Below are 23,217 nucleotides of genomic sequence, written 5' to 3' on the forward strand. Positions count from 1 at the left end.
GAGCGACGGCGCGAGTTGGAGCCCCGTTTCTTTTCTGTCGTGGCGTCACGGTGTCACGTGGTCAGCCTTGAAGGCGACGCCGCGAGCGACGGCGCGAGTTGAAGCCCCGTTTCTCCTCTGTCGTGACGTTACGGTGTCACGTGGTATTGAAGGCGACACCGCCGCGCCTGAGGAGCTGGGTTGAGCTCTAGTAATAGGCTTCGCATAAAATACTACGAGGTTTCACGCGCCAGAACAACGATCCGATTACGAGGCACGCCGTAGCGGGGGTTGTCTCCGGAATAATTGGGACCACCTGGGATTCTTTGACGTGCACGTAAATCTAAGTGCGGGGGTGTTTTTCGCATTTCAGCCCCATCGAAATGCGGCCGCCGTGGCCAGGATGCCAGCGTTATGATTGCGATGATGGCAGGCGGCCGGAAGCGGCTGCAAGGGCGAGCTGTTCTGGAATCGCGCAGCGACTCGTGCGAGTCTGGTGTTTCCAATCTGTGTGCGGTGGAGTGCAAATAAAAAACGCTGCAACGGTTTGCAAACGGTACACTCCTATTTTTACTGCAAAGATAAGTTATCTGATGCATTTTTCATATCATTAGCATCTTAAGTTTCCATTTTTGCCTTTCCGCAAGAGCCGTCGTAAAGCTTACCCCGTAGTATAAACCCCTCCACCCTCCCCAACTTTTCTTTATTTTCTTTTGGAAAAGAGAGTGCGTTCATTACGCAGGTACATATCGCACATGCCTTGTTCATTATTGCTACATCACGTATGGGTGATTAACTGGAAGTGAAACGTGGTAGAATATTGTCGCCCGTAGTGAAAACAGAGGAGTCGATCGTTAAAAGCGGCAGCTATTTATGAACGCGATGCGTTGTAAAACCATCGATATCAAACAGGTCCCAGTGACAGGATGAAGTAAAAGACGCCCGCCAAAGTTTTTTTTTTTTCTGTGGAACTGAAAATAAAGTTTGTCAACGACACACCGTAACAGTGGCACTTGTTACGAGCAACTTGATCTTGAACTTGCATAGATTAAGTAGATATTTTAGGTAAAGTAGAATATGTTCAGTGCTTTCAGTGCTCAATGCAGTTCAGTGCTTTCGCCCAGACCACTCCTGCAATTTGCGTTTTCAGATGAAAGAACTTGTGCGATTACTTTTTTCTTGAATGAAGCGTAAAATTAACATTTGTTTTCCGTAGCAATGACAACGGTGTCACAGTTAATTGCATATAAGTGCATATAAAGCGGATAAAATCAATGTAGCGTACGCCTCGCTGAATTATTCTAATATTTCGTGAATAATAATGAAGGAAAAGTCATGTAAACGGTGTAACGACTTCGCGACAGCTGTAACACATCATGACCGTCTGCATTAGCCAATCTAACAGTTTACGGAATTGTTATATGCTTTTATTCAAGGTTACGAATTTCTAAACATTGTGCTAAAATTGTGCTTAGTTTACCCACATTCGGCTTTGTGCAATTGTTGAGATTCCAAATCAATAATGTACTCCTAACTATCGGCAGAGAATAGATTTCGCCTTGAAATGATGCAAATGTCATTCGAATTCATTCACACGCCGTATTGAGCAGATCATTGCTTCGTTTTCTTTTCACATTTCCTGATTTAATTTCTCTACATTCATTTCCGACAATGAAATGTCGTAGAAAATTTTCGACAATCCAGCAGCCTGCAGGAATACCTCGTTGCTAAATTCTCAAAAACCACCGATTCTTGGCCGGTCCCCCATAGTGGACGTTGGCCGGATGTTGGGTCGAAGAACTGACCAACCAAACCAACTATCCTGGCCGGGCTTCCTTCAGTCTCCGTCTCTTCGCAAGTACGTCCAGCAAGTAGTTTTGTACGCGTAACGCTACCGCCTATAAGTCAATGAATGTCCTATATACGCATTCGAATAGGGAAACGAGAGTTGGCGACGCAGGTGCCACACTAGGCAGCTTCAAGACTATCCGGATACCACGCGTTGCTCGTACTTACCCAGGCTTAGCGCCGTGAGGCCGACGAAAACTACGTAATCCCAAGTGGGCACGCTGGGTGCAGCCATTGGAGCAGACACCGCGGATGCTGTTGATGAACTGGCGCGCGCAGTCTGTTGCTTTTGAGGTGCTGCAGGTGTCGCATTGGGATCGGATGATGCATCGTTCGTTCTCCCTTTCTCTCGCTCTTTTCGACGTCGCCGAACATGCTATACGCAAGGCCAACCTTCTGTGGCTGCGAAGGGAAAGCTGCGGAGGCAAAGCGCGCACAGGTGAGAGAGTGCTTCTGAAAAAAAAAAAAGGAGGTTTAGTCCTCCTCAGTTTTGGCTGGGGAAGGGAAAACATAAACGCCTCATCGGCGACAGTTGAACAAGATAGGACGCACCAGCGAGTGCAAATGTTCACGTATTTTGCGGCTGTTTCCTTCCGCGTTTGCGGCTGTTTCCTTCCGCGTTCCGCGTTCGCAGGCGGAAGGCGCGTCGATTCAACGTGCGCTCCAAGCAACCAAAAAGCGCTGTCAAAGGCTGCCGGACTACTTGGCGCGGTAACACATGTGTTTCCCAGCTTTCCCTTCATAGCCATTGAAGATTGTTTCGCGAGTATGTAGCAAACCATACGCTCGTCTGGTTGACCTCCCTGCCTTTCCTCTCTTTGCTATCTCTCTCTCTCTCTCTCTCTTCGCGAGTATAGCTAGGCTTGTGCATTCGTCAAACGATCCGGGCTGTGGGCTCAAGAGTTTCGTATCGCAGCGTTGAACGGCACTTTTGGGGTGGGACAGCTCGCACTACTCTGCTTTTTTTCTTTCTCGTCTTCTTTTTTCTTTAGTGGTACGAGCATCGAGTGGCACTCTTGTTTCTTTCGCAGCACTGTCAGTGCGCCTCCATTCAACATAAATCAGGAAAAAAAAACAATACAGTACAAAGTTCATGGCTTTCGTGATATATACCATACCATACCAGAGCAAAAGTTTAGTTACATGTTGAGTTACTAAAGTGTCTGGAATAATTAGAATTAATTAGAAATCGCTGAGACGACCGGGAACGAAATTCAAGATAAATCAGAAAACATAGAAAAAAGAAGTACAACATTCATGGGTTTCATTATTTATATGCCTTTAGAGCGAAATTTTAGTTACAAGCGGAACTACTGAAGTGTCTGGAATAATTAGAATCAATTACAAATCACTGAGACGAGCGCAGACGAAATTCAAGATATATAAGAAGATAATAGAAAAAAATAGTACATTACAAGATGCATGGACTTCATTATACATATGATATCAGAGCATGAATTTATTTACAAGCTGATTTACTAAAGTGTGTGGAATAAATATAATTGTTTAGAAATCACCGATTACCGCACACCAAAGCACGTAATCGTAGACTTTAGAGACCCGTCACGCGAGCATGACTGCGGCGAAATTCCTAGAAACCCGGAAGTAGAAAGCCAAAGTAATGCCGTTGCTCATGACATCACACGCAAGCAGGTGGCATGATTTTTAACCGGCTAATTAATGGAAAACAGTTGCCTCCCAGTTTGGTTCCTGCCTTTCTCGCCTAAAGTTAACCTAACGAGCAACAACGCCGAGGTGCGAGTGCCCCTAGGAGGTACCTAAATCAAAAGATTAGGGTGGCCTACCATCTTTTCTTTTGTTCTATGCTGCTGGCGCGTAATTGGGCGGATCATGCCTATCGATTCCGTACGCTTCCCCTTCGGCTATCAGTTGAACGCACTGTACGTCCATAGCTGAGTGGGAAGCATTTCATATAAAAAAAGTTGCATTTGAAAAGACTGGTCGAATTTCAATACATACATACATATATATATATATATATATATATATATATATATATATTTATTCAATTAGCAATGCCAGAATATACTGCCCTCTGGCACTTGCGGCGCTTTGACAGCTGACAGAAGGGTCAATGACTTCCTGGACATCGGTGGACCATAGCCGGAGGCTGGGGTTCTCACAAGTTTTCGGGGAAACGTTACGTTCCCACAAACGTTTCCCCGTAAAGATTACAGCTGCGCAAGCTGCCACGGCGATGGCAGCTTGACTGCAGCATACGAAGTAGGGAGTGACGTAACTACACACTCGTCCGTGAAAGAACAACCCGCCTAGCAACTAATTTGTATTGTAACAGTGCCATGGCAAGGCCACGCATAGCGAGGACTCCTGAAGGGCAGCATGCTTGCCAGGCGCGGCGAAGTTCTATTCTCTCTGGTGCACTCTTCGTAGGTGTAGAAAGCCAAGTCGCAGGCCGTCGAAATGTCTTTGGGCTAACAATTAGGTAAAGCGCAAGTGAATGTCAGCGCGCGAATAATTTCAACCTACGTTGCAATGGGTAATCGTTCTAGTCGTCGTCTACAGCTTCGCTATCCAACCACCTTCACAGAGTGGATTGGAGACCGTTTTGTGATCTTTCTTTTGTTTAAGTTGACTATCTGCGAAATGTACGTCGTTCTAACTGTGCTTTGCTGTGTCATGAGTCACCGCAGTGTGGCCTTAAAAATTATGGGAGTTTACGTGGCGAAACTGCGATCTGATAATGAGGCACGCCGTAGTGGCGGACTCCGAAATAATTTGGACCACCATGGGGGGTTTCTTTAACGTGCGCCTAAATCTAAGTACGCGGGTGTCTTCGCATCGAAATGCGGCCGCCGTGACCGGGATTTGATACAGCGACCTCGTGCTCAGCAAGCCAACATCACAGCCATAGCAACACCATCAGCCAACGGCAGCCATAGCCAAAACCACCATTGATGTTGCGCCTGCGCTCTTTGGTGCCGTGTTTCGATCGCTGCGATGTACGGCGAGTGCGAAGCCGTATGTCGCATCACTTAGGCCTGGCTTATATATCCGATCCGCATCATATATGCTGCCGGTTTGTTTTTCTGCAGTTGCAAAATAACCCTTCCCGAATGAGTACCGTATGCCCGGCTGTTCGTTTCACGCGTGTTGTCCGTCAACTCAACGTCTCTGAACACTAGAAGGCGGTTTTCTACCGTTCACACGCCAGACTGTTACGAATGTGATGCATATTGACACGTGTACTTATCTTTATCGGGCGACCACGTTTCGCCGCTTAACAACTGTAATCGCACAGCGCGGGACGCTCCTGCATGTATCCGAAGTTTCTGGAAAGTTATCGATGCTTCTACCCGGCTGTCTGTTGTCGCCGAGCCTTGTGTTATCTGATTTCATCGCGTGACGCGAATGGTGTAGAACTTTGTGGAAGGCACGCGGGCCCAAACGATTAGTCTGGAACATTCGACGACTGCTGTATAAAAGCCGACGCGCTTGACCAGCTGATCAGATTTTCGACGATCGCCGACGGTGTTCGCCGCTATCGTTGTGCTATAAGTGTAGCCTGTCGTTGTAGGCACAGGTTCGCCCAATAAAAGTTAGTTTTGTCTTTCACAGTATTTGCTACTGTGTTATTCAACGTCACCACCACGTGACAATATTATCCACGTTGCCGTCTATTTATTCATTACTTTTTAACTGCAATTCACCGCCCCGGTTTGGCTGCGAGCGCACTGCTATGTGGCTAAAGCATTTCATTTCATTAACCTTTCCATATAGTCACTGACGTACTGGCATGTTTCTGAGTTCCTGTACCGCCATGTTCCTTACGACATTCCTCTTGTGAGATAGGGTCGAATGTGACGACCACACCAAGGGAGCATTTGCCATCACACACGTAATTTTCTTTTATTTCTACGCAACCAAACTCAACCTTTGTTTTCGTTTTGTAATATTCGAGGAAGAAATAAACGACGCTGGGGGAGCGTCTGGTCCGAAAAATACCCTACACAGAATAATCACTCTTCATTCTTTCACCAATTTATTTTTGTGAAGCTGACGACACACTGTGCTTGTTGCCAACACTTCCGATCTTAAGTAAATAAATAAATAAAGAAAAATAACTATTTGCGCCAAATCTGCATTGAGTGATTCAAGTAAGATTTGTGGGCTTCTTTAAAAAGAAACCTTCGAAGAAAAAGAGCGAGAAAGAACAGACTATATGTAGCCATTGTTGCTACCAATGCAAGTGTGTTGATGACCGGCCTTGTTCTCTACAGATGTTCGCTACGCAGTGAAACAGTAAACAGTGCCACAATATCATCAGTGCAAGTAACATACTCCTTCAAACGTATCATTCCTTTATAAATCCTGAGTGTAGTTTTTGTTTTCCGAGGTGACGCACTTCCAGCGTCGGGTTTTTCATCTGATATTAAAAATAAAAAAATGAACACAGTGGTTTGTTTTCGGTCGTGCGGAAGGTAGAGAATGCCACGAATAATGACAAATGCTGTTTGGGTATGGTGGTATGGGTATGGTGGGTGTGGGTATGGTATGGGTTTGGGTATGGTGGTATGGTATTCCTATGTGACATCGGCGACATGCCGGGAGAGAAACGGGAAAACGTACTGGTACGTCATTGGGAGTGAAAGGGTAAAGCGAAGCGTTCTAAGCTTGCTTTTCCGGGGTCGGGCGGGTCTGCTCTGTCGACTCCTCGGCGAACGAAGTGGGTCGGTCCTGGAGATGGTGCAATAGTTAATTGGGCCGATTCCATGGGTCGCGGAGGAGGGGAGGAGGGGGTTCTCCATGTGTTGCCTTGTTGCCGCGTAGTCACGTAATCGCAATGCATCGAAAAGTGGCCCCGCGGAAGATGCTACAAACTGCAAAGGTTCACACAAATTGCAACGTGTTTGTTGGAGCTGTTAAAGCGAAGCCTTCTTTGCCTACTTCTGGTTGTTGGGTCGAGGTCTATCTTGAGGATATATTTGTGGATATACAGACAAAGAGCATAGAAAAAAAAACCCCGCAAAGTGGCTTACATAACCCATGTATGTCGACCAAGCATTTATATTTATGTTTTCAGCAAGAAAAATAAGCTTGTTACATAAAGCCTGAACATATTATGTCGGCTCAGAGGCATATCTTGAACACACCGATCTGCTAATTGGGATGGTGAAATATTTTTAACGGAGAAGGCACTCACGAGTTCGATTAGACAGCACATTGCTAAAAATGTGGCCGCGCTTCGGTATTTGAGTGCACTTCAGCGTTCATCACTGCCGTTAAAACAAGAACGCCTAATACACTGACGGCACTTGATGCGTGCCTCTTGATATTGTTCCTTTTTTTTTCCCTATATCTTGATTTATCTTCTTTCTATGTGCTTCGACTACGGCTTTTATACACCACCTGTATCGAGTTTCCTTCTTTCAGTTGGGATAGAATAAAAAAAGAAATTACCTTTGACAGATAGCACTGCTGCGCCTTTTTGAGTGCGTATCCGGAACACGCAGAAGTTACCTGCTCCACAAATCAAAATGCCCAGGTGTCCAATTGAAAAAAAAAAAAAACGATTAATCAAACTTTTTTAATTATCCGCTTTAGGACACGTGTCGCCATTGCTAAATTTAGACCGAGGAGCAGTGAAGTCATGCTTGCTTAGCAGGAGTCGCGAGATGGGCCACCGCGGCAGCTTCGTGGCTATGGCGTCGCGCTAAGCTGGAGGTCGCGGGTTCGATTCCGTCCTTGGCAGCCACGCTTCGATGGAGGCAAAGTGCAAAAAAAGAAGAACGCTCCTCTACTTATAGATATTAGCGCACGTTAAAGCGAACCCCCAGGTAACCAAAACAAATCCGTAGTCCCCCCCTACGGCGTACCTCATAATGAGAGCGTGGTTTTTTGCACACAATACCGCGAAACGTTAATTTATGTCTTACTATAGCGCTGTCCTTGAAATATATTCTGCATTAGAAGGAAATTCATCGGATTTTCACTTAACAGCGTTACAAAAGTATGGCGCCAAGCAGTCAAATCGAATTAAATCAAATCAAAGTTTATTCCAGCATTCGGGATGCTGAGGGTCAGGACGATGTTGAAAGTACAGACAACCGCTCAGAACAGGAATCAAGATAACACCGCTGATGGAATGATGCCCTGTCGTAGTGGCTAAAACGAGCCCCGTTTTTCTCAATAAACGTGGATTTATACTTTTAATTCATCACTAAAAGTCGCGAAAAATGCCATTTGGCACCCCACGCAGCAAAAACATGAAACTGCGTAAGAGGTCCACCACGTGACATTCTACTAGTGTTCGCGGCTCCTGGTCTCTTTATTAGTATTGACATGCAGTATAGTTTTTACTGTTATAAGTTTTTCCTGACTTATTATGTGCAGATAAGCCTTCGTTTGTAGTCAGCAGTAAAGTGGCGCTGCCTTCGTTTTCGATGAGTAGGCTCGGCTCGTCTATCGACAGAACAACGACGACGGGGGTCAGCCAGCGATGACGTAAGCCTATACTTAGGAATGTCTGTAGGGAAACACTAGGAATATCTTTACAACAGCGCGAACTTATTGCACCAGCTTTTTAGTTTCAAAAGGGGTTGAAAAGGTCCCGATGTAGGTGGTCAACCACAGTTACGCTCATTCCTGCGAAAGCAGAATGATGGGCGGATTTCACAATTTGCGAGGTTGGCTTCGACATCGCCCTCGCTTCTTAGCGTGGTTGGAGGAGGGACTCTTCTTTTAGACGCTGCTCAGATGGAAAAAGTCGGCTCGCTAAATATCCACGCGCTTTTGGAAGTAACCACTGCAAGTGTAAACACTACCGAGGGAGAGCTTTGATTTGCGCCGTAAAAAACTAGGTCCTTAGAAATCGATTGTCAGTTCCTATAACTGGAACGCCAATGCTTCTTTGGTGGATTGTGGCGATGAATATCTTGGAAGTTGGCGATAGTTTTAGCATTTCAGCTAAGCAGACGCCATTTCGCGTAACACTATGGATTTGAATTTGCAATTGGTGCATGCGTCTTGAATTTAGTAATTAAAGTTATTTAGCGAATCATGCTTGAAAGTCGTGGGGACATTGAGATTCGTTGTCCAAGCTATGTGCGCCTCTTTAAGTAATTGATCAACAGACAAAATACACAAACTTCACGACGAGTTTTCCTAAGGCACCGGTGCTATATACTCACCCGCCGTAGTTGCTCAGTGGCTATGGTGTTGGGCTGCTGAGCACGAGGTCGCGGGATCGAATCTCGGCCACGGCGGCCGCATTTCGATGGAGGCGAAATGCGAAAACACCCGTGTACTTAGATTTAGGTGCACGTTAAAGAACCCCAGGTGGTCAAAATTTCTGGAGTCCTCCACTACTGCGTGCCTCATAATCAGAAAGTGGTTTTGGCACGTAAAACCCCATAATTTACTTTAGTTCTATGTTATATACTTGAGTCTTGGTTCCAGTTGCAGATATATGGAAGAATGTTCCTGGTAATAGTCACAGATATCCTGACCACTGTTCTGGGCGACAGAGACTACCTTAGCGGAACATACTTTCAGACAACTTTTACTGTCAATAGCATCAGTGGCATTGTCAGACCAGTATCTTTTCGGGCTATACGCCTATAAATATAGCTGAGTCGAAAAATGTGGGCCTTTCGCGTGGGTATGCTTCACTCGGTATGTGCCGCTCTTCAATAAGCCTCCTCGATGCCAACTTGGATTCCTGTATAGGTTCCAGTGGACATGCGCGGACTTCAAGGCGGCGCCGCCAGAAGGCGCAGTGCGTACAGAAGGAAGCTCGAAAGCGCGATCCCGGCATGCACGCCTCGTACATGACGCGTTTCGGCTAAGTCGAGCGCCTCTACAAGAAGGCCTCTACACCGAAATGACCAGTACTGCGAAGGTATACTGTGAGGTGATTTGTGCGGTGCGCGACCTTTACAGCGAAGTGACCTCTATAACGAAGTATTCGGGAGACACCAAGAACTTTGTTATAAAGAAATTTGACTGTATTTGCATATATGCAAACACAGTCAAATTCCTTTATACTTGGCTAGTCATCCTAGGCGTGCTCTACCCGAATTTCGGTTGCGTGAGCTTAAAAATAAACAGTTCAAATTTATTCTGAGAGTTTATGTGGAACGCTGTTTAGTTTGATTGAATAGAAACTATTTGCAACAGTTCCTCGCTTATCACAGCTTGAAAATAAGTGGAACGAAATTAAGGGTGTAGTGCGGCGGCCTCTGCATGAAAACGCACAAAGTACGGCCTGCCGAGCTGCGCTGCCGTCAATGCACGAGGGAAGTGATGCGGAGTCTTCAGTTGTCACCGCATGTCTAGCCAAGGACGCTTGCGGGTGGGGAAGAGCAGTGTCCCTCTATATGCTCATATACGGGGACACTAGGGAAGAGTCGCGCCAGCCGCAACAGGGATAGCGGCGGCAGCGGTTGGCACTTCTGACAATAGCTGATTATTGCGATGGCAATGATATGGACACTCCAGGCGCATTTCTGCCGTCGTCGTCACCGACTGCATCGCCGTGGCGTTCCGTATATGTTCAAGTATATGTTCCGTATATGTTCCGTATATGATCGTCGGCGCACACCGTATGCCATATGTGCGAGTGAAAGCATGCGGGGGTGAGCTGACGATGGCGGCTTGATCTCGCGCGCGCACGGGAGGAAAGCAGCATCGAGGAGAGGGGAGGGAGGGGGGCGTTATACTCAAAGCCCCTTAAACTTCGTAAAGTAGTGCCACGCTTTGAAGAATGCCGCCTCCTCCTCGCGCGCTCTGGCCGACGCCGCGTCGCTATTGGCCTAATAACATCACGTGGGCTCTCGCGCCGTGCATCAGCGCCATTTTTGCTCGAGAAGCGTCTACGGAGTGGTGAGGAGTGCATGTTGGGGCCGTTGCTACGCTCGAGCAATGTAGGTGGCACCACGGTCGAGGAGGGCGCGCGAAAGAGAGGAGAAACGAGGAGGAGTGAAGGCGAAGGAGGAGAGTGGCACTACTTCACGAAGTTTAAGGGGCTTTAGTTATACTCCGGCAGCTTCTGCGTGCGGCGCCTCCGCGCGGGCCTTATCTTGAAAGGGATCTGCGATGCGGACAGAGTGCGTCAGTGCTGATAGCTTCGTCTGCACTGTGTTTTCGCAGCTTAGTTCACGTTGAAGCGAGAGGCAGCGCGAAGGCCAATTCGCTCGCAGCTGCTGCCGCACTTCCTCCCTCCGAGTTGCGTAAAGAGGCTAGGTAAACAGACCCAAAGCTGCTGAAATAGGTTGAGAATGCTATTCGCATTAATAGAATGGAACGTAGGGCCGAACAAGATGCGAAGAAGTCATTTTACGCTGGATAAGTTGCGTAGAATTGCTTTTGCTTTGCTTTATTGCCTGACAAGCGGTGACGTACGGTCTTTCGTAAGGCTCTGTGATGAAAAACGTAATTTATTTCAGGACACTACATAAAAGTGCTTTTTCTGACTGTGCACCAGTGGTTTGTATCGCATGGCCTACAAAAACAAGTTACCGCGTTAGCTGTAGCAACACCTGCTTTTCTCGTCGTTCAAAGGCGATGGCTTAGCAAACCTGCAGCTGACGCTTTGAGCCTAAAAAGCCCATTAGGTTAACCCTCCTCCTGTGTGTTTCCTGGTTGGAGAGACCTGCGATATATGTGTCTCTGTGATATGTTGCATAACATTCATCACATAAACTGATCATGATGACACGTACAGGCCTCTCATCCTCTGCGTCACCAGTTGCAGTGTGTTGTATGGATCACAATAAATTGCCGAGGGACTCCCAGTTTTGAGCGCCCTCCTAAACCCGTCGCAAAATTGTCTTTTTCTCGACGCCGGGGCCCTGGGTTGAGTCGTATTTTTGGTTCGGGTAATTCTTGGTACGAGAAGAAGGTCGCGACGTGAATAACGTTCTCTTTCGCTCTTCCCTTTGTTTTATTAAATAGTATTTTTTGAATTTGTAACGTGAAACGTCTTTTGGAAGCGGAAGAAAGGGGTAATTTGCTAAAACAGCGTAGTCGCCTGCTAAACCCACGCGCCTTACTTTGGCATCGTCGTGTAGAAGCTATTACTCTATCATGCGTGTGTCACGTGCACAGATGGCGCCGCTGTCGCACCACGCATGACGCAATTGGAGATAAATTTAGCCTCTCGCTAGGCGTTCAGAGAGGCATAGAGTTCGGCAGTACGTTTGTCGATTCGAGCGCGAGCGGTCGAGTTTGAGAGAGCTCACTCAGCCATAGTAGGTTTCCGCCATAGAATTCAAACCAGTGCTTGTAAGTAGCTAATGATGCTTACAAGTGTGGAATATTTTTTTTTTGCATAAGTGTCGCGCTTACTCGGTTATGGCGCCTCTCGCGTTCGACACTCATGTTCCAGAAGTGGCGTGAGGAAAGTCGGGCGGCAAGACAAAGGGATACCAATTCGCGCCCACAACCTTTGACTACGTTGGGCCACCTACTAACAGGGAGTGGTCCCGATAACAGGGAGTTAGGCCTCGCGCCATGGCGTTCGGAGAGGCGTAGCTGGGCAGTACGTTTGTCCACCTGCGTATGAATGCTACTTTTGAGGTTGGTAACTATGTCATAGAAGGCATGTTAGAAAACTCATACTGGTGCTAATCATGAGTTATAGAGAAAACATGTGTGCGCGATTTGTTGCAGAAATTTCAAGACTGCTAGGCTATGGCACCTCTCGAGTTCGACAAGCGTGGTCCAGAAATGGCGTGAAGAGGCTCTGGAAGCAAGACAAAGGGACATCCAATCCCTTTGTCCACGGCGGAACGTATCCGTCTCCATAGCAGCACAAGCGCGGAAGATTGAAGCAAGTGCAGGAACCCCAACCGTTTACGAAAGTGCAGCGGGCCGGAGGGGCGCAGGGCAGTTTCGGGTGCCACCAGTAAGTGGGTCCATCAGACATACGTGAAGCAGGTGCATGAAAAGTTTCTTTTGAATCCAACAAAGGGCCGAGTTTGACCAGGGCTACTGGGTAGCTGTTACGCGAGCTACTTGGACGGAACGCACACGTGCTGTCGAAAAGCACCTACGGCGTCCATGCCGGTGACGTATACGGGTGATATAGTTTCCGTTTTATCGGTGCTCCGGCCGACAGCGAAACATGAAACGTGCTGTCTCCCTAAGCGAGTCGCTATCTCGCGTGCTGGCACGTTGCTGCTGTAACAGCAGCTGAGATTGAGACGTGCTCAGCCAAGGAGCCGCGCAGTCAGAGGAGTGAGTGGACACGGGGCGCCAAAGTGCCCGGTACTTCCTGAACTAATAAGGTAAGTCTTCTTTACCTCCGAGGTAAACGTAGCGAAATAAAACCGGTTTGCGTAACAGCGGAAATGTGCACTTGAAAGTCCGTTTACAACGATACCGCATGTAGAGATGTGCTGTTTGAAACGATATCTATGTAACGATCAATGTAAACATTCGCGTCATTATTACCTTGCAAGGGTCTACTGGTTAAGGGTTATAATTTGATAAAGTTCTAATTGATAAGTGATTAGTGATAAGTGAATTGATAAGTGATAAGTGAAGTGATAAGGGATAAGGGATAAGTCAATTAAGGGGTCACCTGCGGTGACCCCTTAATTGCAGAAAGGGAGTTGCCATGTCATTTTGGCGCAGACCAAAGGATTGGGGTTACCACCCACACGGCATGAACTCGATGCGTAAGAGAAGACGGCGTATACAATTCATGCGTTTTTTTATTTCGCCGTTTCAGGTAGTTGCTGTATACGCACAAACACAAAAAGAACTAAGATGTTAGTCACACTTGCTTTACCAACTGCTTGTACTATATTTAGCCCCATTTTCGAGAGATATTGTTGGCTCTCCTTGGAGAGTAGGTAAATTGCAGCGTTTTCTGTATAGTTACATATATTGTCTTGCTTTTTATGGTTGCTTCCCTGCTCCTATAATGTCTGAAGAAAAACGTTATGGTGGCCGCTATTTACGGTCCATAAAACAGCACTCGTTTGTTCTGGACTGCAATACTATTGAATATCTCTATGGGATAAGTTGCACCTGTTCTCTCCCCTTAGCCCCTTTCTTTATTTTATACCCTTATCGAGGGCCTTTCGGGGCATTCCTGAATAAATATCAGATGCGTGCACTTTGCAGCAAAGCCTTTTTTTATGATTAAAAAAGTCTGCACTGGTGTAAGGAAGGAAGAATGATTATCTTATCAGATGCGTACGCTCGAATCCAGACTCGATAAGTTTCTGAAATTATGAGCCACGAAGTGGCTACACAGAAACACATATCTGGAAATGATTCGCCGCGTAGTGATTGAATCACTCCAGAAATTTTTACACCCTTGAGGTAGCTGGTTTGTCTCACAAATAACGCAACAACACACTTACGCTTATAGGCCAACCACACGGTAATGTTGTGCTGCATAAAAGACTAGTTTCATATGTGACCTCAAAGATTAGGCGTCATCCGCGGCTGCTCATGGCGTGATGCGAAAATCTCGGAGGCGACGTTTTGGAACAGAGATCATATCCGCTATTCACAAGGTGGACACATCATCTGCTTAAGGGCTATTTCAATGCTGGTAATAACAAAATAATGCTCTGAAGCTTTGCCAACATTGGTTGAGTAGCCTATACAACTAACCTATTACCAATTTAGCCGAAGTAAAATTGTGTTGAACTTGGCGTTGAAGACCATATAATATTGTATTTTATTTGACAGCGTGCTGAAACTGCAGATTCGATCAAACAAGTAATAGTTGTAAACTGTGAGTGATTCTGACCACCTAGTGCGCACTAAAATGTGGCACGAAAGTTTGACTACGGCTTCATACAGTTTTGGTGTCATCTGCGCAGCTAATAGCATGCTTACTAGTCACAAAAAAGCCGGTAAATAAACCTTCATTTGACCCCATGAACGATTCGATCTTAATTACCCCACGTGCACAGTAGCCAACTGGACTCAGTCTGGTTAACCTCCCTGCCTTTCCTTCCTCCCTTCTCTCTCTCTCTCAAGTCCCTTTAACGGTGCAGAATTTGTTACTGTGATGCATAGTACGCAATATTTGTGGAGTTTGGGTGGCCCATACTATATCGACGCCATCTATGGCTTAAGAGCGAGACTTGGAGTCATCGTTGTGCAAACTTCGGTACGGCACGTAACGTTTTGAGGAACTTTGCGCATCGAAAGTGTGGCTGCCACACGCGCATTTCACATGTTGTTCAACTTCATTGCTCAAAGGGCACGACGCCTGGCGAGAGCCATGCTAACCGAAATTGTGCTCGTGGTGTCGGCACTGCCACTGCTGGGCGTGGCCGTCGCACCGTCCGCGTTGGAGGTGGTCAACTTGCCGGGACTCCGCGAGCCCATACACTTCAGGCACTACTCGGGTTTTCTGAACGCCACCGAAGGTCGACTGCTTCACTATTGGTAAGTGTACGCATGGCCACGTGTTAACTGTACGCACGTCTATCTGTTCCCGTGGTCATGCTCATTTGTTCGTTGTAGTTTTATTTGAGCATTTGTAGTGTGTCGTTTGCTGTCATCTCGCCTCCTTGCCCATATTACCATCTTTACTTTTTTTTCTTGCTGTCATCTTGCTGAGAAGCAGGCAAGGATTGCACTCCCATCGCTTCCTTTCCCATCTTCCTAGGTTTACTTTCTTTGTTCCTATCATATTGCTGAGTAGCAGGCGAGGGCTGTACTCCTCCGAATTGCGGTCGTCAACCTGCTTATTGCGTTTCTTTCGCCGCTCTGTCTAATAGCTTATATGCCTCCAAGCACAGTATTAATCCAAAGGGCTTACTAACATTTCGTAACTTCTTCGAGCTCTCTCCAAGAAAACATTATTCACTTTCCTACTCCATGATCAAAATGATTCCCATAACCACTTCGCTCCTGCTCATTTCTCTTTCGTTTTTCCTTTCTTTCTTTGCTTTTCAATTGTACATGTTTAAACATTTTTGGTTTGTTCTGTTGTGAATGCCGAAGCTACTGTTTTAATCGCGCTGCTATTTATTGACTTTGTATTATTTGTTTGTAATACATTTACTTTGCACAATATTCCACTTAGTGACCACTACGTTGTTCTTTTATGCTATACATTTGCACAAATGTATATATTGTGTGAGAGCAGGTCCTCTTACAGCTACTTGCTCTGGGACCTCCTTCTGTATACTTATGTAAGCATTTATACCACTTATGAAATAAATTAACTGAAACTGAAATAAACCGAAACTTTCAAGGACTGTAGGTGGTGCCGCTGTACACCCAACATGGTAAGAGTAAAATGTTAAAAGTAAAGTAAAAGGTGATTGGTGGATTGGTGGAAGAAAAGTAGGGAAACGACAAAAAAAAACGGAGACGTACAAAAGCACAGTTCGCCATAGGGGATCAGAAAATTTGGTTGTGGCAGTTTTAGTTTTCTTTCTCCTTATTTTATTGTTTAACCCAGGTAGGACATTAGGCAGTATAATAGCAAGAGCTTGGTGGCGCAACCCATCGCCCCGTTACAAAGGGGACGTTCATAACATCCATCCATCCATCCATCCATCCATCCATCCATCCATCCATCCATCCATCCATCCATCCATCCATCCATCCATGGTGGTCACTGAGATGATCGCGACGCTGGCGGAACGTGTGCGATTACGGGCAAAGCACTTTCCAGGTGCTTAAGACTCACATTAATGCGACGATCATTTTGCGTTAGAGGCACATGACGTATAGAAGTCCTGCGCTGCCTTTTCTCGTACCTCACTCGATCATTGAGAACCTTTTCTTTTTTCGACGATGCAGTGTGCAAACCAATGTCAGTTTTTTTTTCAGAATGTACAATACTTCTACTTTGGAAAGGCACTGATATACAAGTTGCCCTCGCATCCTCTGTTACGACTTAAGATGACCGAAGCTTCCATGCACATGGAAATAATCAAATAAACAAACACAAAAAATGGAAACAAGATGTCGAGCTTCTGCCTGTTTTTCGTTTCATACAGAACTGCTGGTGCGTTACCAATGTTTAGAATAGAATTAGCATTGAGGCACTGTGATGGCCAATTTTATTCCTGCAGCTTTTCAGACAAACAGGGCACAGGTTTCCTAGGAGAGTCTGCAGCGTACCTGATAGGTGTATCGACAAATAAGGCGAAAGAAAAACAAGAACAAAAGAAACGCGAGAATGACAGGTGTTGTATATCGTGAGTGCTGTTAGAACACCTGCAGAAGTTCCGGCTTTTTCTGTTACATTTCATGGCTTTCAGGCTTTGCCACCATTGTATGTCAGCGGGATTACTACAGCGGAGTATTTCGAGTCTGATTTTAGGCTTACAAAAATTTTCTTTCTGCGAAGTGGTTGCGTTCTGTGCAGGTGTATACATTATCATCGATACAAGTAGAAAGTAAAGTCGGGTACCGTAGTAAGTACATTGCCTAACTACCTACATATGAATGCAACAGACAATGAATGACTATTTCCGTAATTGCCCACAGGTGTATGTGTGTGTGCGTGCGTGTACTTGCGCGTGTGTAAATGACAGACAACTCTGGAATTATGAGTGTAATATTTCAATGACTAGCAATGTCATCGCATAAAAATATAAATACGAAAGGCATACTGGCTCAGAAATACTGTCTGCATCATGCCTTAGAACTTCTTATTCACTATATAGGGAGGTAGATTTTGACTCCGATTTACGATAACGTAAAGCCATAGCATGCGTAGGCCAATCCAAGCCAGGCATGCGTAGGCATGATCGTTCACAAGCACGTGTCGTTCAGGGGCGTGTCCTTCTGCATCGTAGTGTCCTTGTCTCGTGCACAGCCGCGCGCATTAGGGATTTCGTCATATTTTTCTTTCCAGTGCTGCATTATTGGTAAATAAAGTACAAGCTATTATCCCTGTTCTTGTTTCTTCATACGAAGGTTTATGGAAAGCCAGCGGTCTCCGTCTGACGACCCCGTGCTGCTGTGGATGAATGGAGGACCCGGATGTAGCTCGCTCGTTGGTGTTGCCATGGAGTTGGGCCCGTTCCGCATTGATCCTCTTGGCGTGAACCTAACCATAAACCCATTCAGCTGGAACAAGGCTAGTGCAACTTGCTTTGTTAATTAACGCGTTACACAGCCTCGTGTTAATTTCATAAAGGCGCTCTTACTAGGAGTCTCGTCTCGATGGAGCAGTGACCATTCGCTACCCGTGTGAACCGAGCACTTAATTTTGTATCGCAGAGCCGCAAACGTCGTGACGTCCCATACTTCCTTCTATAAACTACTAAACGTCACAGTTCACAAACATGGCTAGCTTAACTTGCTTTAGCGGTGGTTGTATCACATCTCGCACAGTTTCATTATGAAGAGGCAGCGATGACTCATACGCAACCAATTTCCGCTGGGGCTCATTTGTCATTTAAATCGCGACAACTGCGGATATTGTGGTGTTTTCTATTCTATTCTCTGTGTAGATTGCAAACGTGATATTCCTCGAGGCGCCGGCAGGTGTCGGTTACTCGTACGACCCCACAGGGAACAACAGTACTGACGACTACAAGGCCACGGAAGACAACTACCAGGCAATACTGGATTTCTTTTCCAAGTTCCCTGAGTTCAGGAAGAATGAGTTTTACGTGACGGGTGAGAGCTACGCCGGTGTCTTCGTTCCTCTCCTAACACAACGCCTTCTACTCTCGAATCCCCTTGGAATAAACCTGAAGGTATGCGGTTTAATCTAAAACCATACACGTCGTACTTGTGTCATATATCTACTTTGTATAGGTTCGAACGAAAAAAAGAAAAACTGTGACCGACATAGCTGCTCCGCCTTTCAGTGTGCATTTCTGAAAGAGTAAAACTGTCTGCATAAGAAATCTGAATGCATCTGTTGCTAATTAAAAAAGTTCACGGATTACAGTCTTACTCGTTATGGGTAACAGGTTTCGATTCCCAAATTGAAGCTCAGCAGTTGTGAGGTCGTGTCTGCTTATAAAATCTGAAACTAGGATATGCCTTAGGGATATCCGCCACTGAAAGGTTGCTGTGAAATAGAGCTTCAGCTAGAGCTGCATTAAATGTCAGAAATCCGAAAGAGCGAACAATTTTGACAAATTCTCTTGCCCTTAATATGACTGAAGACGTTATCATGGGATGGAATGTGAATATTTCTCGATTGGAATCACAATGGTTAATGTGAAACTGATCAAAAGGACCTGTAAAGTGGGCGTAAACCGGCCCTGGTATGTATAGTATGATGAGAGTTCTGCCGCATATGTTTTTTCAGCTCTTCATACCGTGCGTCTTGGACTCCGTGACATTCTGATATGTGCTTGCGCATGCACTACATATATTTGCAAATGAAGGACCTGCTTCAGAATTTATAGTGTGGCTATTCGAATTTGCTAGCAAATTTACTCCCGCTTTTGATTTGCCAAGGGTTACGCCATCGGAAACGGAGCGGTTGATTTCGAGCTCCACGGCCAGGCGATCCTCTTTTTCGGCTACTACCACGGCCTCTTCGGAGACGAGTAAGCGTTCGTTACTCTCGTTTTTCGTTCGCGAAGCAGACTGATGGAACCAGTGCTGCCATTTTAGCAATTTTGTCGCTAGATTTAGCGAATTTATTCTCGGTTTAGTGGCAGTATTTTTTAAAATTCACCGACCGACGACTTCTTTAGCGATGTGAAAGATCTACTGGCATTTCAGGACTTCGAAGTTAGAAAAATTGCTTCAGAGATAGCCTTCTATAATGGTCTTCATGATTGAAAAGCTACACGGGAGCGCCCGAAATTGGCTGCATGTCGGGTAGGCTCTGTGACCATGATGAAGCAATGCTTGCTTTCACAAGTTTCAGTGTGCTCACAAAATGCATGTTTGTTATTATTGTTTTACGTTTTATTATTGTTTTACTTTTACGGCCTTGCGCTTTCACTAAGTACGCTCGGCTCATGGACGTATACAAATTTTGTTGCAACATTTAGAAGACCGCATGCGAATAATTGTGGCAGAACTCGTCTCACGATGACTCGGCATTAGTGCGATTAGCATTTGAGCTATCCAGCGGCAAGGCGTATTTCTGAAGTCACGGTTATTTAATGTGCATGCGTAGCTGTCATTCAGAGCATTCCGTTGCTTCGGCTGAATGCGACCGATTCCGGCGTCGTCCCACTTTGCTAGGGCGCTCGCTTGCCGAGGTCGACCGCGATGACGGCGAATGTAGGACGCCGACGCCGTGGCGACGAAATGACGTCGATGGAACGACAAAGGTGATGTGACAGACGAGCGCGTGACGAAGATGGCGTAATGACGAAGGCGTGACGACAAACGGGTGACGAAGCTTCAATGACAACGATGGCATGACAACACTATGAATGCAATTCGATGACGACGAGCCTATTACAGCACTGGCGTTACAACTGTACCACGACGCTTATATGTTGACGATGGCGCGGTTACGGCGACGTGATGAAGCTGGAGGGACGACGACGGCACGATATTGATGATGGTATCACGGAATGACGACAGATTAATTACGATAGAACGACAAAGAAGGATTCGCGTCGACGGAATGTCGAAGGTGGTATGACAACGCCATGACCGCTACGGAACGACTACGACTGAGCGACAGTGGTGGCGTGACGACTATAGAATCATGAAAATCAAATGATGAAGTTGGAATGACGAAGACGGAACGACTACGATGACGTCACAACAACGGAATGACTACGAATGGATGACAAGGACACGATGACTGTGGCATGACAACGGTGTGAGTAAACACGACGACGAGTGTACGACGACATGGCATGACGAAGCCTGGACGACGACGATGACTTGACCACGATGGGATGAGAAGAGTCGGATGACGAAGCTGGAGTGACGAAGACGATGTGATAACGAATGCATGGCGATTGGATGACGGGGATGGAGTGATAAAGATGACGTGGGGACGATGGCATGATGACGCAAGTTGAACGACAAAGCTGGAATGACGACGATGCAACGACCACGGCGCTATCACTACCACAAGCACATATCCTAAGCGCCAGCTATTGGACAACTTGGGCCACTGGGTCGGTGTAAAAGGCGTGACGACTATGGCTTGACGAGAGTCGGATGACGAAGCTGGAATGACGAGGATGGAATGATCACGACAACGTCGCAATCGCAAGCACGTACCTAGCGATTCAAGCTGGTAGACAACTTTTGTCACTGTGTCGGCGTAAGAGACAAGATAGATAGATAGATAGATAGATAGATAGATAGATAGATAGATAGATAGATAGATAGATAGATAGATAGATAGATAGATTGGCTTAAAGCGGCTGAAGTAGGCAAAGAATGCTAATCGCACTATTAATAAGATAGATACAAGATAGCAAATCTGGTTATAGGAGCGGCTGGTGTTGTTCGCGCGAGCCTCAATACACTGCTTCCTTATAGCATGGACCAAGCAGTACTGCGAAGAGCGACGCGATTAAACGACGCGACTAAAAAAATTTACGACAACACTGGATAGAGCTTAAGCCCATCATTCGCGGGCGTTGTCATTTGGTTTTCCCAAATGCAAAGCGTGATACATTTCTCTTTTTTTTGCAGCCTCTGGAACGAGGTGACATCAAATTGCTGCAATGGCTCAGTCTCGAAGGAGACATGTGACTTCGCCTGGAACACTCATGATCCTGCCTGCGTTAATCCGGTATATCTTTGCTCCTTAGCAAGTTGTGATGTTTACTTATCGACGGTGAATTACATTTCAGCGCCAGCATATTGAAGGAGATGCTTCTTTGTATGTTATTTATTGGCACCACTGGAACACAGTACCCAGAGAAATAGTTTTGTAAATGACGTCCCGTCTGATAGGAAGAAGAACAACGCCAGTAAGATTAAAATTCAAAAACCTGCAAATAAACGCGTGATATTAGCAGATATCCGTGCATATTCGTCGTGCCCTTCATGCCGAAATGGCGCCTAGTATTCGCCGGCAGTCAGGCCTCGCCAACTTTGCACTGATTTGAGTGGTGGCTTTTAAGGTTCCAAAGCGACACGGGGAATGCCAGAGACGTCGTAGGGGACGAAGGCTCTGGGTTAATTTTTACCGCCTTGGATTCCCTAACGTGCCCCCCAAAATCAAAGCATACAAGCGCCCCTACATTTCGCCCTCCTTGAAGTGCGGCCGCCGCGGTTTGGAGGCGAAAGCGCGACGTGGCTCAGAGCAAATGAACGCTATAGCCATGGCGCAACCGCACAGGATCAAACTTTATTTCGCAGAGCCTGTCTTTCGGTTTAAGAAGGTGTAGGCACGTATGTTGCTCATATATCGTGTTTTCTACCCCCCCCCCCCCACACACTTTTCTTCCCCTGCATACGCACTAACGTATTATCGCTGAAAAGGGACGGTGCGTTTCTGAAAAAAAAATGGCTTGGTACATCCAGCGCATTGCATACCTCTGGAAAATTTTTTCTTTCAAGACGGCGAGTCGGGTTAGTTGGTTCAAGTTCATGTAGAACAGATCATGCCGCGCACTGGCACAGAGACCGAATGTTAAAGGGGTCTGCTTTTCTGTGACATTTTGTCAGTGTGCCGGTGCGCTTTGAGATCTGTGCAAAAAAAGAAAAAAGAAATTTCTAGGACGTAATACTTTGTCACCGTGCGTCTAGCAATGGAATAAAAAAGTGGTTTCACAAATCATTGCAGATGCAGATGCAACTTCAGATTTTGTCACTAATTGGTAATTGTGCTTAGGAGGATATGTCACGCTTAGACGTGAAACATTGTGTGCTTACCTGGATAAAATAAGTCAAAGATGACAAGTCCGCGCTCGCTACCCACGGTCTCCGTCTTCGCTTGACCTTTAAATTTCAGCATTTGAGGGAAGGATTCGCAAATAAGCGCGTTTATAAGGCAGCTTATTTCGTGTTCTGTTGGTGTTGCGCTTGTTCTTTTTCCTTGCAGTGCGCTTCTTCGTCGTGCTCGCTACAACGTTAATTTTGATTTCTTAGGTGAACGTCGCGTACGAAATCGTTCTCAAGAGTGGCTTGAACGTGTACAACTTGTACGTCCCCTGCGACATCGTCAACCAACCGGGGGAGCTTCTGTCGAGGCGTCACCCGGAGATGACGAGTCAGTACGCAACGAAGCAGCTCCTGATCAAGATGCTTGGCCTGCGAACGTCGGTGAGGCCCGCGTGCATCTGAACATGCCGTCATTCTGAATTGAACATGAGCATGCCACGTGAACATGCCTCATGAGCATAACACGATTCTGTGCTTCGGAACATGCCACCGTACGCTTTAGCTCGCAATATCCTGTCTAAATACACGTGAATGGGGAAAACGTGTTTCTCGGCTTGCATTGAACCAAATTTTGGCGGTTTGTTGAATTTTAATGAAAAAAAAAAGTTAAACGTATTGTAACTGTAGGAAGTGGAATGT

General features: G+C 46.1%; 2 protein-coding genes across 4 annotated transcripts in view; one reads left to right on the plus strand and one right to left on the minus strand.

Moving 5' to 3' along the window:
- Positions 1–2,149, minus strand: part of LOC135916511 (sodium-coupled monocarboxylate transporter 2-like) — a 64,630-nt gene extending 62,481 nt beyond the window's left edge. For both annotated transcript variants that reach the window (XM_070525362.1, XM_070525363.1), the window contains exon 1: positions 1,996–2,149. In XM_070525362.1, coding sequence (XP_070381463.1) covers positions 1,996–2,062 — 67 coding nt within the window. In that variant the 5' untranslated portion in view covers positions 2,063–2,149. The remainder of the gene's footprint in view (positions 1–1,995) is intronic.
- Positions 1–23,217, plus strand: part of LOC139049672 (lysosomal protective protein-like) — a 32,372-nt gene that overhangs the window by 1,488 nt on the left and 7,667 nt on the right. The window contains exons 2-8 of one of the 2 annotated variants that reach the window (XM_070525365.1): positions 12,478–12,712; positions 15,034–15,222; positions 17,716–17,878; positions 18,255–18,503; positions 19,219–19,310; positions 21,382–21,481; positions 22,786–22,959. In XM_070525365.1, the coding sequence (XP_070381466.1) occupies positions 15,056–15,222; positions 17,716–17,878; positions 18,255–18,503; positions 19,219–19,310; positions 21,382–21,481; positions 22,786–22,959 (945 nt within the window). In that variant the 5' untranslated portion in view covers positions 12,478–12,712; positions 15,034–15,055. Of the gene's footprint in view, positions 1–12,477; positions 13,095–15,033; positions 15,223–17,715; positions 17,879–18,254; positions 18,504–19,218; positions 19,311–21,381; positions 21,482–22,785; positions 22,960–23,217 lie in introns of both variants that reach the window. The other variant, XM_070525364.1, reaches the window with a different exon arrangement.

Source organism: Dermacentor albipictus, chromosome 9, assembly GCF_038994185.2.
Source record: "Dermacentor albipictus isolate Rhodes 1998 colony chromosome 9, USDA_Dalb.pri_finalv2, whole genome shotgun sequence".
Taxonomy (NCBI): domain Eukaryota; kingdom Metazoa; phylum Arthropoda; class Arachnida; order Ixodida; family Ixodidae; genus Dermacentor; species Dermacentor albipictus.